The 17,374-nt window shown below is 40.3% G+C and overlaps 1 protein-coding gene across 1 annotated transcript; it reads left to right on the forward strand.

The window, feature by feature from the left end:
* The first annotated feature begins 11,628 nt into the window (after positions 1 to 11,628).
* Cdkn1b (cyclin dependent kinase inhibitor 1B) lies at positions 11,629 to 16,884 on the forward strand. The gene is made up of 3 exons (XM_046436240.2): positions 11,629 to 12,542; positions 13,099 to 13,234; positions 15,509 to 16,884. Exons 1-2 carry the CDS (start codon positions 12,068 to 12,070, stop codon positions 13,218 to 13,220), a joined length of 597 nt encoding a protein of 198 aa, XP_046292196.1. The 5' UTR covers positions 11,629 to 12,067; the 3' UTR covers positions 13,221 to 13,234; positions 15,509 to 16,884.
* The last annotated feature ends 490 nt before the right edge of the window (positions 16,885 to 17,374 follow it).

Genomic DNA, 17,374 nt, shown 5'->3' on the forward strand with positions numbered 1-17,374 from the left:
GGATTTATATCTGAAATCATGGTTAATATTGTCATGAGAGCAATGCATGTATCAAAGTGGAGAGCTTTCTGAAGAAAAGGAACTAGATTTAGTGAAAAAGGATCAGGTTCTAGTAGTTATCTTGACTTTTTGACAAATTGTTTGTGACTATAGACAAGTCACCTTTTATACTTTGTTCTACTTCACTTAATAAGTATTATAATACCAATGGCACAGATAATCATTAATACACTCCATCGTGAAATAAATGTTAAATTTAGATTACTATGTGGGTAATGTATGAAAATTTTCTGAAAATGTTTAATAGGTAGACTCTGCAAATTTAGAGTTCAGTTACATTTTGTGGGATTAAAACTTTTGTATATACATTTAGAAAAGTAGATTATAAATATGGTAGTGCTTCGGAGTATTTGCAAGATTAGATCTGAGCCGATCCTAGCATTGTGCAGCCTTCCTGTGCTGTTTGCACAGTGCAGCAGATCAATTACCTCCCTGCTTTCTGAATACTATATGGTTGGGTTGGAGGGAATATTCTGTCTTATTACTGACCCTGTTCTGTCCTCATGTGGCTACAGAGGGTCTAACTATTTTGGATGTTTCTGTTTTGTCAGTAAAGGAAGAAAACTACTCTGAAAAGTATAATTCCGAGTTCAGGAAAAAGACAGTAAGCTGGTTTTTTATGGGGGGATTGAACCCAGGGGCACTTAACCACTGAGCCACATCCCAAGCTCTTTTTATATTTCACTTTGAGACAAGATCTTGCTAAGTTGCTTAGGGCCTTGCTAAGTTGCTGAAGCTGGCTTTGAACTTGCAATCTTCCTGCCTCAGCCTCCCAAGCCACTAGAATTACAGGTATGCGCCACCATGCCCAGCAGTAAACTGCAAATGGCAAAATTGTACTTGACATTGGAGATACAGTTGATCCACTGAAACACGAAGATCCTAATCAGATTACTGAGATTTGGAGAACCATCATTGCAACACTGGAAAGGACTTTTTGTTAAGAATAAACAGAAAGGGCTGGGGTTGTAGCTCAGTGGGAGACACATTGTAGGTAATCAATAGATACATAACAGCAGTAGAGTGCTTGCCTAGCACATAGGAGGCCCTGGGTTCAATCCTCAGCACCACATAAAAAAAATAAATAAATAAAATAAAGGTATTGTGTCAACTACAACTAAAAAAAATACTTAAAAAAAAGAATAAACAGAAGTAAACTTATTGCCCTTTAAATATTCTAATAATTTATAATAAAGATTTACCTGGTTTGTTTGATAAACAAGATAGTCTATTGTGGTGGGTTCAGAAGATTTTGTTCTGCAGTGATTTGCTAAGCAGAACATTAGCTGGTTGAAATGTAAGACACACAAGCCAGGTTAATTCTGCGCTATTTTTCTTAGCATATTCTCCCAAAGTGGTTACTTGCAAAGAGGCTGAAGATCATTCATCAGCCTGACAATTTTAAAATGAAAGTTAAGACATAGAAGGAAGAAGTGTGAAACCAGGGAAACAGAAGAGAGGGTAGTTAATATGTTGCACATTTTTAAAAATTATTTTTTAACCTTTGTTTTAATTTTTTATTTATATATGGTTCTGAAAATGGAACCCAGTGTCTCACACATGCTAGGCAAGCACTCTACCACTGAGCTATAACCCTAGCCCTGTGGCACATTTTTAATATAAAGCCCATCTGTATCTTACCCTGGCCCATACCTGGCCTGCTCCTAGCCTGTTTTCCTGTTATTAAAACCTAACTCTTTTGTGCTCAGACTAAGTACATGTATAAATATTTTATTCATGTGTATATACAGCACATGCTGTATCAAAACTACTTCACCCACCACACCCCCTGGTATTGGGGATTGGAACCAGAGTACTCTGTACCACTGAACTACATCCCTGGCCCCCAGCTCGTTTTTATTTTTTATTTTAAGACAGTCCCACTAATTTGCTGAAACTAGACTTGAACTTGTGTTCCTCCTGCCTTAGTCTCTCAAATTGCTGAGATTACAGGTATGAACTACCTCACCCAGCCCCAAAACTACTCTTATCAAGATCAGCAGTGAGGGGGTAGAGAGAGAGGAGGGGAGGGGAGGGGAGAGGTGGGGAGGGGGGATGGTGGAGGATGGGAAAGGCAGCGGAGCACAACAGACACTAGTATGGCAATATGTAAATCAATGGATGTGTAACTGATGTGATTCTGCAATCTGTGTATGGGGTGAAGGTGGGAGTTCATAACCCACTTAATCAAAGTGTGGAATATGATATGTCAAGAAATTTGTAATGTTTTGAACAACCAACAATAAAAAATAAAAAAAAAAAAAAAAAAAAAAAAAAAAAAAAAGATCAGCAGTGACTCTAGTAGCCAAATGCAGTGGTCAATTTGTAGTCCTTGTTTCACTTGATCTAATAGCTTTGTTCCATCTATAGATCTCTCTCTCCTAGAAAGACTTAATCTTGGTCTGTGGATCACTTCTGAGGTTGTAGTGCCCCCTAAGGCCTAGTGCTTAGCTTTTTCTCTGTCTAAACCCACCCCTTTGGTGATTTTTTTCTAGTATCATAGCTTTCTAGTATCATACTACCTAAGTGTTGAAAAATTTCAAATTCATATCTCCAACACAGACCTCTCACCCCTGGATTCCATCAACTCCTTACTTGGCATCTGCATTTGGATGTCCATGGACATCTCAAATTTAACATATTCATAGCAAATTTTTTTCATCTCTCTGTCAACCCCCATCTCATCAAACAGCCACACATTTCTTTAGTTACTGAGGATAAAAAGCCCTACTCATGGTCTCTTCTCTTTCTCATGGAACAGTCTGTTTCCAAATCTTTAGCAAGTCCCATTGACTATATCTTCAAAAAACACATGTATCAACTCTACCCTTCTTTTTACCTACTGCTATACTATGACTTCTTATCTAGATTACTGCAGTCTATAAACTGGTCTCCTTACTTCTTTTCCTCTTTGAAGTTCTTTTTACTCAACAGTTGAAGTGAATGAAGTTGGCCAAAGTCAGATCAAACCTCTGCTCAAAGATAATTTACTTCCATTGGAACAAAATCCAATCTTTTTTTAAATATTTATTTTCTAGCTGTAGTTGGACCCAATACTTTTGTTTTATTTATTTATTTATTGTACGTGGTACTGAGGATCAAACCCAGGGCCTCTCATTCACTAGGCAAGCGCTCTACTGCTGAGCCACAACCCCAGCCCCCAAAATCTTTACCATGGTATAAAGTTTACATCATCTGGGCTCTCAATTCTTCTCTGATTCCATCTACCTCCCACCCACTAGTCACTTTGTTTCTGGTTTACTAGTTATCTTATTGTCCCTCAATCATCCCAGGTACATTGTTACCTTTGAGTTTTTGGATTTGCTATCTGCTCTTCCTCAGACACGGAAAATTACAGGGTTCATGCTTTCATTTTATTCAGGTCTATACTAAAATGTCCCTTTGTTGAAAAGTCCTTTCCTGTTAATATAACATTTTCCTTCATAACTGTGTCTCCATACCCTTAAATAGTGTGTTTGTCTTTTGTGGCATTTATAATAATATGACATATTATGCTTATGTATTTGTGCATTGTGTGCCTTTCACACTTGAGTGTAAGCTCCATTCCATGACAGCAGGAACTTTGGCTATCTTTGTTTTCTGCTGTGTCCCCAGAGAGTCTGGCAACTGCCAAAAGCTCATTAAAAATTTAATGAATGAAGAAATAAACAAATATCCATGTGAATCATGAGAGAGAGAGAGAGAGAGAGAGAGAGAGAGAGAGAGAGAGAGAGAGAGAGCAATCAGAAGCAAAAAGTGGGCCAAAAGACTGAGATTAGAATTAAGGACAATATTCTTCATGTTTTCTCAATGTGAAGAACAGAATTATAGTTTAAAATGGTGTATTTGTGGCAGACTTATTTATTTGTTACTAATTTCCATATTTTTGTCATAGAAGTTGTCCACTTACATTTCAGTTTTGGAAATTAAATTATGTATATGGTCATGAATTCATGTTTTGTTATTTATTTCCTATTCTTATGACACTGGAAATATTGGTAAATTTACATTTGTTTACTATACTTTCCTTGAAGATGAAAAATTTTCTTTTGCTAAAAATTGCCAATGCATTTTTTTTTCTTTACATTCTAAACTTACCAGATTTAAAACTTTCTTGAATCTAGTTTTTTATTTTTTTCTATTTCTTTCTTTTGAACCTGGGGATGCTTTACCATTAAGCTACATCCCCAGCCCTTTTTAAAATTTTGAAACAGGGTCTTGCTAAATTGCTGAGGCTGGCTAAACCCGTAATCTTCCTTTCTCAGCGTCCCAAGTAGCTAGGGTTATAGGTGTGCATCAAAGCACTTGGATTGAATCTAGACCCCTGTCCCAATATGCTACCTTTCTCTTTCCAGGATTTTGAATCAGATTTCCCCCAGAACCTTCTTTTTGTGAATAGTTCATTATAAATAAATTAAGCCAATCAGTGATGATTTGCAAACTCACCAAGTCATTTTATCTTCTAAAATGGGCTTCCAGAGGGGGTGGGGATGTAACTCACTGGTAGAGTGCTTGTCTAAAATGTGTGAGGTCCTGAGTTCAACCCCCAGCACCCCTTTCTAAAAACAAAACAAAACAAAACAAACAAACAAAAAACCAAATAAGAATAGCAAAAAACAAAACAAAATGGACATTGTAAGAGCAGCAACCCTAGTTTTAGGCCAACTCTACTCTTTTGTGGCTTTGGAACACTCAGTCCTCTATCTCAGGGTTTTATCTGCAGGAGAAGATAGTAGCCTTTGCCTTAGGACTGGGTTCTTAGGAGGATCAAATGTGATGACTCAAGAGGAAGCTACTTTCAAATATGTAAAGTATTGTGTTAATCAGGGATACCTTGGGTTAAACTAACAGAAACCCATAACAAACTAGCTTGGAGCAGAAGAGGGAAATTGTTCTTTAAGTACAAGGACTGTTTCCTTTAACTTAAATGCAGGGAGTGGGACCTTATGGGCTGCAAGATTCAGAAATTGAGGAGGCTTTGGTTACTGAAGGTTAATCTGCCTTTCTAAAAACTCATCTCTCTTCTCTGACCCTCTTTGCATGTCCTTTTCTCTCTTCTGACACTCTGCAGACAGACTTTATCTGCATCTCCATCACACATGGGCTGAAGATAATGTTCTTAAAAGGGCACTTCCAATCCCAAGTCTACATTACCTTATTAGTCTCTAACTTGCAACTTACTAATTGAAATTTCTGAGACCTGATTCCAAATTTCCTAGAGGAAGAATTTAGTTAGCCAAGTTTAGGTCAGATAGCCACCTCCTCTCTCCCCTTATCTGGTCAATTTCAGGAAAGAAATAGGGTCACAATCTGCTGACTCTGAGAGTAGGACATGTGGGACTGTGAGTTAACAATGAGTGTACCCACCTTAAAAGTGACATAAAGAATTGAGGATACCACATGCATCCTTAGTCCCATACCCATGCAATCTTTAATCTACTTAGGATCTGACTTGGCACATTTGTAAATATGGGTAGATCTCAGAGAGTGCCATTAACCATGGCATCCTCTCACATTTTACGTCAGATTAATATCTCAGTATTGTCTCTCTTGTCCTCTTAAGAACATACCCTTTATTCTTTTCTCTGGTAATGAAATTAATTTCAATGCATATATGAACTATAATAAGCCAAATTCTTGTATGTATTGGCAGTGGTCACTGAGGGTTGAACCTAGAGCCTTACGCTCTGCCACTGAGCTACATTCCAGACATTTTTAAAATTTTAATTTTGAGACAGGGTCTTACTAAATTGCCAAGGCTGACTTTAAATTTTATTTTTTGGTACTGAGCATTGAACCCAGGGATGCTTTACCACTGAGTCACATCCCAGCCCTCTTTATTTTTAATTTTGAGATAGAGTCTTGCTGAGTAACTGAGGGCCTTGCTAAATTTCTGAGGTTGGTCTCAAACTTGTGATTCTCCTATCTTAATCTTCCAAGTTGCTGGGATTACAGGTATGCCACTACACTCACCTTGTCTTAATTTTTAATCCTTTTGCTTTGCTTCCAAGAAGCCACCATGTCAGCTACAAATTATTATTATTATTATTATTGATACTAGGGATGGAACCCAGGGATGCTTTACCACTGAGACACATCTCTAGCCCTTTTTATTTTTTATTTTGAGACAGGATCTTCCTAAGTTGCTTAGAACCTTTCTAAATTGCTGAGACTGGCTTTGAACTTGAGATCCTCCTGCCTCAGTCTCCCAAGCCACAGGGATTACAAGCATACACCACCACTTCTGGCACAAACCAAATTCTTAATCTTCCCTATCCTCTACCTCCCAAATTTTCCTCTTTGTATTAGTTAGGATTGAGTGGAATATGCTAAAACAAATAAACTAAAAATAATGGTTCACCAAAATAAAAATGTATTTTTCTCTTGGATCAGGTTAGGGACCCAGGTTGATGGTACTCTATTATGTTCCAATGTTGCTAGTTTTTGCTTTTCTAACCTATGGGTGGAGGGGTGGGTGGGGAAGAGAGTGGCAGAATCAGAGGACTCATGTGGCAGGTTTTGTTAGGCCTGGAAGACACATTTCATTTTTGTTTATATTCTATTGGACTATACTTCATTGCAATAAGACCACACTTACAGCAAAGGAAACTGGGAAATTTCAAGTAGCTGGGGAACTGTAAGCCCAGTACAATTCTGACATTAAGGGAAAAAGTGAGGGTGGATTTTGATGAAGTGCTAACAGTCTGTATTACATTCTGCCTCTGTATCACATCTTTAGCTAATTGCATGATTATACCCAAAGTTGAGAATGGAAATCAATCCTTCATTTCTCTTTCACTCCCAGTCTTCCTGTCCAGTCTTCCTTCAACTACCTAGGTAATCTGCATGTGCTCCTAGATTTCCGTTCCTGCTTCCATAGCACTACTTCAGGCTGTTATATCTGTTGATTCAGCATGCAGCAGTCTCCCAAATTACCTCCCTGTGTAACGTGTAACCTCTCCAGGCTCATCACACCCATTCTTTACCTTGCTGTCAGACCACTTCCAAATACAAAGATCTGATTGTCTGAGGCAGCTTAAGCCCCCTTAACAGTTACCTCCCCACTCACTGTCAAGGGTGTAAGCACCCCAAAGCATCTGCAGCTATGCCTTTGAAAGTCAGGAGGTGATGCCAGATGGCTTCCTACTCTCTGCTTCAAACCTTGTCTCTTGGCCTTTCTGCCTCCCACCTGTACTCTGCCCATATCCTAGCTCCTTTCTGGCTAAATCACAGTGGAACTATCTGCCCAGCTTTTCATTTAGCTCTGCCCCTAGACATTGTTTCTCAGAACACCCTCAGCCAAACTTTCTTCAGATCATTTCATCTCACAAATCCAAACCCCAGAACTCCAACCCAGGCCCAGGACTCAGGCTTGCTTCTGTTCAGGAGACAAGTTTGGGCAGTGACCATGTCACTCTCTTCACCAAAAGCTCCATTGGTTCCCACTGCTGACTAAGTAACAGAGATTTCATAGACTTTTTTTTTTTTTTTAGAGTGCCCTGACTGGCCTACGACTGATCCCATTTCCCACATTACTGCCCCTTATGCTTATAATCTTAAAATTTCTCTTATTCTTCAAGATCTAACACATAACCTCTTCCATGAAGATTTTTTCATTCTTCTCTTTTGTATCCCATAGCATTATATTCTAACCTGTATGGCTTTTAGTATACACCATCTAGGGTGTATACTCCCCCCAGGCAGGGATTATGCCTTATTTATCTCTTTTCTCCCCATGCTGAGGAATAATGCTCTGGGAAATACCTTATGTATAGTAAGATCACATCATTCCCCTATTTAAAATGTCCCAGTATCTTTATTACTCAGTCAAGGATAAAAGCCCTATAGAGGCCTATGTGGTCCTAGAGGATCTATGGTCCGTGATACCACTCCCTCCTTGCTCTGCCCTGTGCATCACACAGGCCTCCTGTAAACACATCAAGAAAGATCCCACCTCAGAGTCTTTGCACTTGTTCCCTTTTTGGGACATTCCCTAGATATCTGCTTGGCTATTTCTCACATCCTCAGGACTTTCTCTTGAAGGCCATTTGTCAATGAGGCCTTCCCTGACCACCATAACACTCTTTCCTTCTTCCCTGCTTAATGCTTCTCCATAATGTGTATCACCTCCTTTTATAATATTTCACTTATTTATTATTAATAGAAGGTGCTCAGTAAATATTTGTTAAATTGAATTAAAAGTGTCAGAAACAGATGATTGTGAAATTGCCAAACTCTAAAAATATGTCAGTTTAGGGGAATGGTAAATTTATTTAAAGCTGCCTCACTATAAACATCCTTGAGAAAGGATTAAAATTGTGTACTTGAGGTAGGAGGGACAACTGGGCAAGGTAATCTGTATCTTTGTAGAAGCAGTTGGGGCTACATAATTTCTCCATGAGAGGAGGCATCTTGGAGCTGAACTGACACTGTTTGCCCAACCACCCCATTTGGACACTTGTTTGCTACACTAATGTTTCTTTTAAGTTTTATTCCATCTTTGTCTGTCTCTTTCCTGATCTTGTGAAAGACAAAGAAATCTGGGGTAGCCTATATGACACTTCTCATCTCTTAGTAGGAAACTACCAGAAGTGAAAATGACAAGAAAAACATTACAGAAGGTTAGGGGTCTTGGGGAAGCAGAGCCCATTTTACAGCAATGTAGCATGAAACTTTTTCTCTTCTACCCAGGCTGTGCTTTTCCACCGTCTGTGTGAAATTTTTCTCCCTGAGTTTATTCTTTTGCAGCTGCCAGCTTCCTACAGGAGGATGGCGCTCTGATCTCCACGTTCCCTTTTGCTTCAGGGACTCCATAGTATTTTTTTCACGCTTCGTCGCTACTACAGCAGACGCCTGCCTTCTCATTATTTGCTGTACAGATCTCGGGTGCCTTGACTGTAAACAAAACACTTTAGATCATAGTGAGGTCGGTGTAAGCACAGCCTTTCTGTTGGCAGCCAGACTTCTTAAGGTGGCATGACCATGACTCGTTTACTTTTAAGATTAACAAAGCAACAAAATGGAGCGCCTATATATCAGTTGAAAGATTGAGCTTGTGTAGGGAATGGAAGTATTAATTTTCTTTTTCATATAGATACAAATGTCGAGTAAAATCACAATTGTGGCAAGGTGGAGTATTTTGGAATTTCTCCATTTACATATATGGGATAGTTTGTGTACATATGTGTGTCTCTGCAGTCTAGTGATTCTTTTAAAGTTTGGATATTATCTAATTCAGGGCTGGGGTATATTTTATGGTAGTAAGATCCACACTAATTTTCCTTTCCCTTCTTCCCTCATCCCCACTCTAATAAATTAAGTGGGAGCATTAAATGTAGAAAAAATAGTGGGGATGCAATGGTATGTGGGCTTGTAGTCCCAGCTACTTGGGAGGCAGAGTCCAGAAGTTCAAGGCCAGCCTACATAGCAAGACTACAGTCTCCAAAAAAAAAAAAAAAAAGAAAGAAAGAAAAAAGAAAGACTATGAGACCTCTTGCTCCGACCCTAGGTGAACTCTTTTCTTTCAGTTAGTTAGGAAGTCCTGATATTGAAGCCAGTAGTTCTGGACACTGCCTCCTTCACTATTCTCTGGGTCTCACTCCTGTATTTTTGAAATCCGTATTTCAGTTGAACTAGTGGATAGTGATACCAAAGGCCAAAGACAGCTGCATTTAAATATCCAGTGACCACAGCAACATGAAGGAATCATCTGCAGGCGGTCCAGGCTAGGAAGGAGCCATTTTGGATCCCTGTAGGAGAGGAGGATCTGCAGACTACAGCACAAACAAATCCAGACAAAACTTTACACTGATTGGGATTACCAGAAAGGAAAGAAACAGAAAATAAACCATGCAGAAAGTCAGGAGACCTGAGCTAGTCTTGGCTCTCTTACCACCTCTGTGTATTTCCTGGACAGGAAACCTCTCTGAATCTCAATTTCCTCGTGTTAAAAAGAGAGGGTTAAACTACAGGGTCCCAGAGGGCTGTTCCAGCTGTAACATTTTGGGTGTATGAGGTGAGGCAGGCATACAACATGGACAACTAAAATGTGACTAAGAAAACAAGTTAAAATCAAACACATCTATAGCATAAGTGATAAGAATACATCATTGCTGTGAAAAATTAAAACAGAAGGTTAGTTTCCAATAACATTTATTAATTTTGGCCCAAAACAAGATTATCCATATTGGTAATGTTAGTGAGGAGGAAATTAAATACCAGTTGAGCTCTGTCCCAGCAATGACAGTCCTGGCCATCCTGTTGTAATTTCCATCACCTCGTTCAAGCCCACATTGATAGATAAAATCCAAGTTGCAAAGAGGATCCCAGAAATGTCCAGATGATAATATCGGATATTAGGACAAAGTTGTAATGGTTTTATACACCATAATCTGGACTTTGATCCTTAGGGAAATATTCTCACCATTAACAGCTTGCAGCTTTATAAAAGCATTCTTTTGCATCTGAATTATTGTTCAGTGTGGGTTGGAGCAGCGAATATAAGAGGGAAAAGGGGAGGAAGGAGCTGTTGTATTTGGCGGCTGGACTCAGGTAGAGGAAATGGCCACAACCCGGGAAAGAATTGTAAAGTATAGAGACAGTTTCCACACGCAGCCAATGTCAATGGCCTTAACTGTGCTTGAGAAGCAAGAACCTGAGCCAGGGTGTAACCTTGCTTTTTCAAAACCAAATGTATCTGAGACCGCTGTAGAGTTTATTAAGGAACTTTTTTGAGACCAGTCGAATTTCTGATCTTGAGACTCTTAGTTTATTGAGGGAAAGTGTGGGTTCAGAATGCATTATAAATGCTGCATCTATTCCCAGCTAATTTACAGAAAGACATTCGCTCTGGTTTCTTGCCTAAGCCCTTGGCCTCTCCTAGGATAACAGAAACTTCTGGGTTAAGGCTGAGCTAACCACTGCCCACCCTCTTCCCCAAGCTAAGGCAGCCAGGCGTGAGGGTCCTGGCGCTCAGCTGAGGATTCCCGGCCACCGGCACTCATGGGGGCCACCCGGGAGGGCCGAGCTGGGGCTACTACTCCTATCGCCTGCCTCTGCCCCGCAGCCGCCCGCATCCCCAGCACGGCAAGTAGGGGCTAAATGAGTTGGCCACTGAGGCTCAAAAGAGCTGCCAGCGACCTTGGAGATTACACGGTCCAGGCCCTGGTTTCCCGGGCGAGGAGCGGGAGTTCGCGGCTAGGAGCGGCCGCGCGCCAGCTAGCGCAGCGCGGGGACGAGAACCCCAGGCCCCAGGCCCCTCCCCAGCTTCCCGGCCGTTTGGCTAGTTTGTTTGTCTTATTTGTAATTTCTCCGAGACCAGCCAGAGCAGGTTTGTTGGCAGCAGTACACCTCCAGCAGTCACGCGACCAGCCAATCTCCTGGCGGCGCTCTGGGAGTCTCGCGCTCGCGAACGCGGAGAGGCATCGGAACCGCGCCGGGGCCACCTTAAGACCGCGCTTGCCAGCCTCGGCGGGGCGGCTCCCGGCGCCGCGACCAATGGATCTCCTCCTCTGTTTAAATAGACTTGCCATGTCAATCATTTTCTTCTTCGTCAGCCTCCCTACCACCGCCATATTGGGCAACTAAAAAAGGGGGCTCGTCTTTTCGGGGTGTTTTTCTCCCCCTCCCTTCTCCCCACTTTCTCACGGCTCCGCGACTCCGACCGCGGCAAGGTTTGGAGAGCGGCTGGGTTCGCGGGACCGCGGGATTGCACCAGCCTGGACTTGGACTGGCTTTGCCACCTCCTCCTTCCTCCTCCCCTCCCTTCCCCGCCCTCCCGCTCGCCCGTACACTTGATCGGCGGAGACTTTAGGCTGTCTGTCCCGGGCGTCCCCGCACTCACTCCCCCAGACCTGCGCGCTCCTGAGGCTCGGGCTTGTTTCTCTTGGCTCTGAGGGCAGTCGCAGGGCTTATTAGAGGAGTCCGGACTGCGTCGGGGTGTTTTGTTGTGTTCGGTTTTGCTTTTTGAGAGAGGGAGCTAGGCGGTCAAGACCCGACCGGGAGAAAAATGTCAAACGTGCGAGTGTCTAACGGGAGCCCGAGCCTGGAGCGGATGGACGCCCGACAGGCTGAGCACCCTAAGCCCTCCGCCTGCAGAAACCTCTTCGGTCCCGTGAATCACGAAGAGTTAACCCGGGACTTGGAGAAGCACTGCAGAGATATGGAAGAGGCAAGCCAGCGCAAGTGGAATTTCGATTTTCAAAACCATAAGCCCCTGGAGGGCAAATACGAGTGGCAAGAGGTGGAGAAGGGCAGCTTGCCTGAGTTCTACTACAGACCCCCGCGGCCCCCCAAAGGCGCTTGCAAGGTGCCGGCGCAGGAGAGCCAGGATGTCAGCGGGAACCGCCAGGCGGTGCCTTTAATTGGGTCCCAGGCAAACTCAGAGGACACGCACTTGGTAGACCCAAAGACTGACCCGTCAGACAGCCAGACGGGGTTAGCGGAGCAGTGCGCAGGGATGAGGAAGCGACCCGCAACAGATGGTAATGACCCTTTCAAAAACATAAAATTATCTTTCTGGAGCGTCTCTTTGCCTGCCTGACCATATTAACCTCAGTTTGCTTTTCAGCATATTCTGATTTAGTTGTTTTTTTTTTTTTTGGTCGCGGGGGGGGGTGGTGGTGGAGTGGAGCAGGCTTTGTTAATCTTAGTGTTTTAAGCGCTACCTGGCTGACTGCTTGTCTGTTTATGATTTTGGAGTAAAAAACCGGAGGTAGTAAGATCCTGTTTTTTCCCAACCCTAACACATCGCATCCCTCCTAGCCAGCTGTAGGTATGTGACAAAGTTGTGATGTTTATCGACAGTCTCCCTCTTAGCTATGGGGGAGGGGTAGATAGATATATGTGGGGTGTAGAATGCGCTTTCTGTTATGTAGAAACAACTTCATTTTGTGCCCTTAAAGGCCACTGGGGATGACGATTCTAGAATTGTGGGCGGAGGTGGTGGGTTTTTCATTCCCTGAACAACTTCTGTCAGCCATTGTTTTTACTAATAAAGGTTGTGTCTGTTCTTTTTGGAAAAATACCCTTTACCCATAGATTCTTCTTCTCAAAACAAAAGAGCCAACAGAACAGAAGAAAATGTTTCAGACGGTTCCCCAAGTGCTGGTTCTGTGGAGCAGACTCCCAAGAAGCCGGGCCTCCGAAGACGTCAAACGTAAACAGCTCCAGCTCGGTGGGTTGATCACTAAAAGAACTCAGAACTGACACCCGAACTGGGCTGCGCACCCTGCACCTCTGGGCCTGCAAACCGTACAATACACGATTTTTCTGGATGCTAGCAGATTAGTAACTTGAGGGTTTTTTTTGTTTTTGTTTTTGTTTTTAATCAAAAAGTAGCACTGACTGGGGAAGGCTGGAAAACACTATGTGGGATACTGTAGTTCTCCAAAGTATCTAGTTCCTAGTATGATTCTCCCTTGAAACATTCAACAACCAGAGTCAGTTTCTCAGGCAAGTGCTTATAACTAAGGCCCCAAAGATAGGAAGGTAATATCTCTGTGGGTCCACCAAAACGCGTTGGGAACAATAGATTCTTTCCCTATCTGATCAAGAACTGGGGTATCCCTCAGTCCCACTTCATGAGAATTCATTTCTTAGAGGTTCAAGTTGAGTCAGTAGATTTTGAGCCATACATAGAAAAATGGTAAATAAATGATTACATTTAACTGTTGAGGGGAAAGTTAGGTACAAATAGCTCACATTTGATTAGGCAAGGCATTAGGAATGCGAATAGGGTGGTGTGCTGTGTTCTTTTATCCTTATCATTTTTTTAAGTTGTCACTTTCCCTGTTTTCTGGTAAGTTTTGGGGACAGAGAAGGAAACTTTGTATTTTAAAAAACCAAAATGGAAAGCTCAAAAGTACTAAAGTTCTACAGAGTTTCTGATAACACTGAAATTGCAAAGCTGAAGTTAAAATTAACTTCCAGAATTGTCATCCAGGAACACATCATCCTGTGTATGCTAATTGTGCTATTAACAGGATGATTTGGGTATTTGTAGGGGAAATGGATAGTAGATGTTAGGACTGGTGAGTGTATGTCTACCTAGCACAAGTGGAGATTTTTCCATGTACAAAAATCTGATCACCCCAAATAGCTAATTTGAATAATTTAGCCTTCAAATTTAAATACATTGGCTATTCATAATGATCAAAGTGCAAATCTTAATAGTTTATAAATTTCTTGTAAACAAGGATTGTGACCCTTGTTTTCCCCAAAGCACACTCATAGCCTAGGATATTTAAAAAAAAAAAAAAAGAATCTTAATAAATAAATGTTCAACTTAATTTTTTTTTAAATTTTTATTTTATTTATTTTATTTTTTTTTGGTGGTGCTGGGGATTGAACCCAGAGCCTGTGCATGCAAGGCAAGCACTCTACCAACTGAGCTAAATCCCCAGCCCTAATTTTTAAAATTCTCACAAAAATTTAAAAATACAGACTATCCAGGTTAAAATGGAATTTAGGTTTGTTGTATTTTCAAATCATAATGTCATAATATGATTTCTCCACATATATCTGGTATATTTCAAAACTAATACAAAATGGCATTGTAGACCCTTAATATTACACTTCGAAGTGTAATATTGGAAAGTTGGATGAAAATGGAAAATTGGATGAAAATTTTTCTGGAACAGGCTTAACATCTGTAGCTTTTTTGTTTTTTGTGACTTGTCGTCTAACTCATGAGGCCCGTGTATCATAGCTACTGGATTTTGTTTTGATTTGCCTCCATTCTGACATGCAAAGAGGCATTTGTTAGTAATGCTGCCAATTCAGAGGATACTAGAAATAGTAGTAAGGATCTGTTCAGAAGCATTCATATGAATCCGAAAGTAGAATGTTTGGGGGAAAGACCCCCGATGTTAATAGAATTTTCTTCTGGAGGCCTTCACAAGTTACATTTCCAAGTGTTTTTCAAATTTAGAAAATGATGTTACTCTTAAGTGTTAAGAGTTTCTGAATTTTCCTGTTTCCTTTCTTTCTCACTATCTTTGACCCAGATTCTTGCTTAGAATTTCTCAACCTCTGCACTATTGACATCTTAGGCCGAATAATTCTTTGATGCAGGAGGCTGTCCTGTGCATTTTAAAATGTTTGGCAGTATCTCTGGCCTTTCCTACTAGATACCAGTAGCAATGTTGTGACAATCAAAAATGTCTCAATATTGCGAAATATCCCCTGGGGGTGGGGGGAGCTGGGCAAAATTGCCCACTTATTAAGAACCCCTGTGTTAACATAACACAGAGGAGAGCAAAAATCCAGTTAAGACAATGTTCGGTGGTCGGTGGAGATGACCATAGTCATCAAACTTTTTAGTACATACTTTTCTCTTTACATCACTCAGGTATTTCCCAAATAAGATAGTGACAAAATATTCCTGTACTTTATTGGTATTGTCAATCTTGTGCTTTCCCCTAATTCTTCTTTCTTGTTTCTTTTGCAGAATTAAGAATGTGTTTCCTTGTTTATCAGATACGTCATTGCTTGATGAAGCAAGGAAGATATACAAGAAAAAAATTTAAATACATATCGCTGACTCCATGGAAAAGACATCCTGTATAAGCACTGAAAAGCAACAACACAATAACACTAAAATTTTAGGCACTCTTAAATGACCTGCCTCTAAAAGCGTTGGATGTAGCATCGTGCAATTAGGTTTTTCCTTATTTGCTTCATTGTACTACCTGTGTATATAGTTTTTACCTTTTATGTAGCACATAAACATTGGGGAAGGGAGGGCAGGGTGGGGATGAGGAATTGGCCTGGGTGGGGGTGAAGAACTTGCTTCTGTTTATAGCAAGGAGAAAAATATTTGACTTGCATAACCGAAGCAATTTTGGGGAAGGGCTTCAACTGTTTTTTTTTTAAAGATGTAATGTCCCTTTCAGTGACACTGATATTTCATTTTTAAAATCAAAATTTGAAAACTGGCTACAAATAATTGCTATTTATTTTTACATGAAGCTTATTCTTATTTGGGAGTTCTTATGATTCCGTTATGTACTAGCAAATGTCTTTAAAAACAAAAAAACAGCAACAACTGTTTTTCTCAGTGTCTCTAACCCTGTGCCCCCCCCCCCAGTTTCCCTTAAAATTAGAATATACCAGATAATTATTCAGCAGTTTGGTAATCACTTCAAGTAATTTTGAACAAAAATCTGGGGCATGTGATGGAGATTTCTGAATGCCCAAAACTGACCATCTACATTTACCAAATTTGTTGAGAAAATGTCTTAGTTTTCTTTTCTCTTTGAGCTGTGTAGACACAGTAAAAACAATTTGAAATCCCGAGGTATTTTTAAAGATTGATAAGTAGCTTCACAGATACACACAAAAAAAATGAAATAATTTTTAATTTAATCTTCTCTAATTGTTAATTTGCCCAAAGGAAAATAGTATTTTTAAAGGAAAGCGCATGTAAAGAAAAGCACACTTGTGGAATAATGGAAATGGATACTACATCTTTAAACAGTATTTCTTCATTGCCTGTGTAAGTGTATGAAACAAAACCATTTGAAGTGTACCTGTGTACATAACTCTGTAAAGACACTGAAAAATTATACTAACTTATTTATGTTAAAAAGAGATTTTTTTTTTTTTTAATCTAGACAATATACAAGCCAAAGTGGCATGTTTTGTGCATTTGTAAATGCTGTATTGGGTAGACTAGGTTTTCCCCTTCTTTTGTTAAATAATATGGCTATGCTTAAAAGATTGCATACTGAGCCAAGTATAATTTTTTGTAATGTGTGAAAAAGATGCCAATTATTGTTACACATCAAGCAATCAATAAAGAAAACTTCCATAGCTATTCATTGAGTGCAGCTGTAATGTGTTTCATAAAGCTTCAGGTGTTCAATCTGGTATTCTAGTCATATTTATATAAATATAATGTGAAGTGACAAATATCTACATAATTCCGGCCCACAACTCATATGATGTTTTATGTGGGTCCGAATAGTTAATAGTTACTGTTTTTCCCTCTTGTATGAGTGGACAAAGCTTTAGAAGTAGAAAGTGGAAAAGCCACATTTTCAAATAAATAATAGTCAAAGTCTCTTTTAGTTAAAATATTTATGTCTTCTGGGATATGAATGTGTCAGAACCAAAAACCCTTACCTAACTGTAGACTGATTACACATTTGCAGGATTGAAAATGAAAGTAACATGATGACTTCTCTAAATTCTGTATTTACACAGTCGAAGTGTGAGGCATTAAAAACAATTGTTCAGACCATCTAATCTAACAATTTGTGCAAAATATTCAAACATATGGGTTCTTAAATTGGTATGCCTTCTACAGTGGTTG

The sequence above is a fragment of the Marmota monax genome, unplaced genomic scaffold, assembly GCF_021218885.2.
Source record: "Marmota monax isolate L192 unplaced genomic scaffold, Marmota_monax_Labrador192_F-V1.1 WCK01_AAM20220418_F8-fsc00012, whole genome shotgun sequence".
Lineage (NCBI taxonomy): Eukaryota > Metazoa > Chordata > Mammalia > Rodentia > Sciuridae > Marmota > Marmota monax.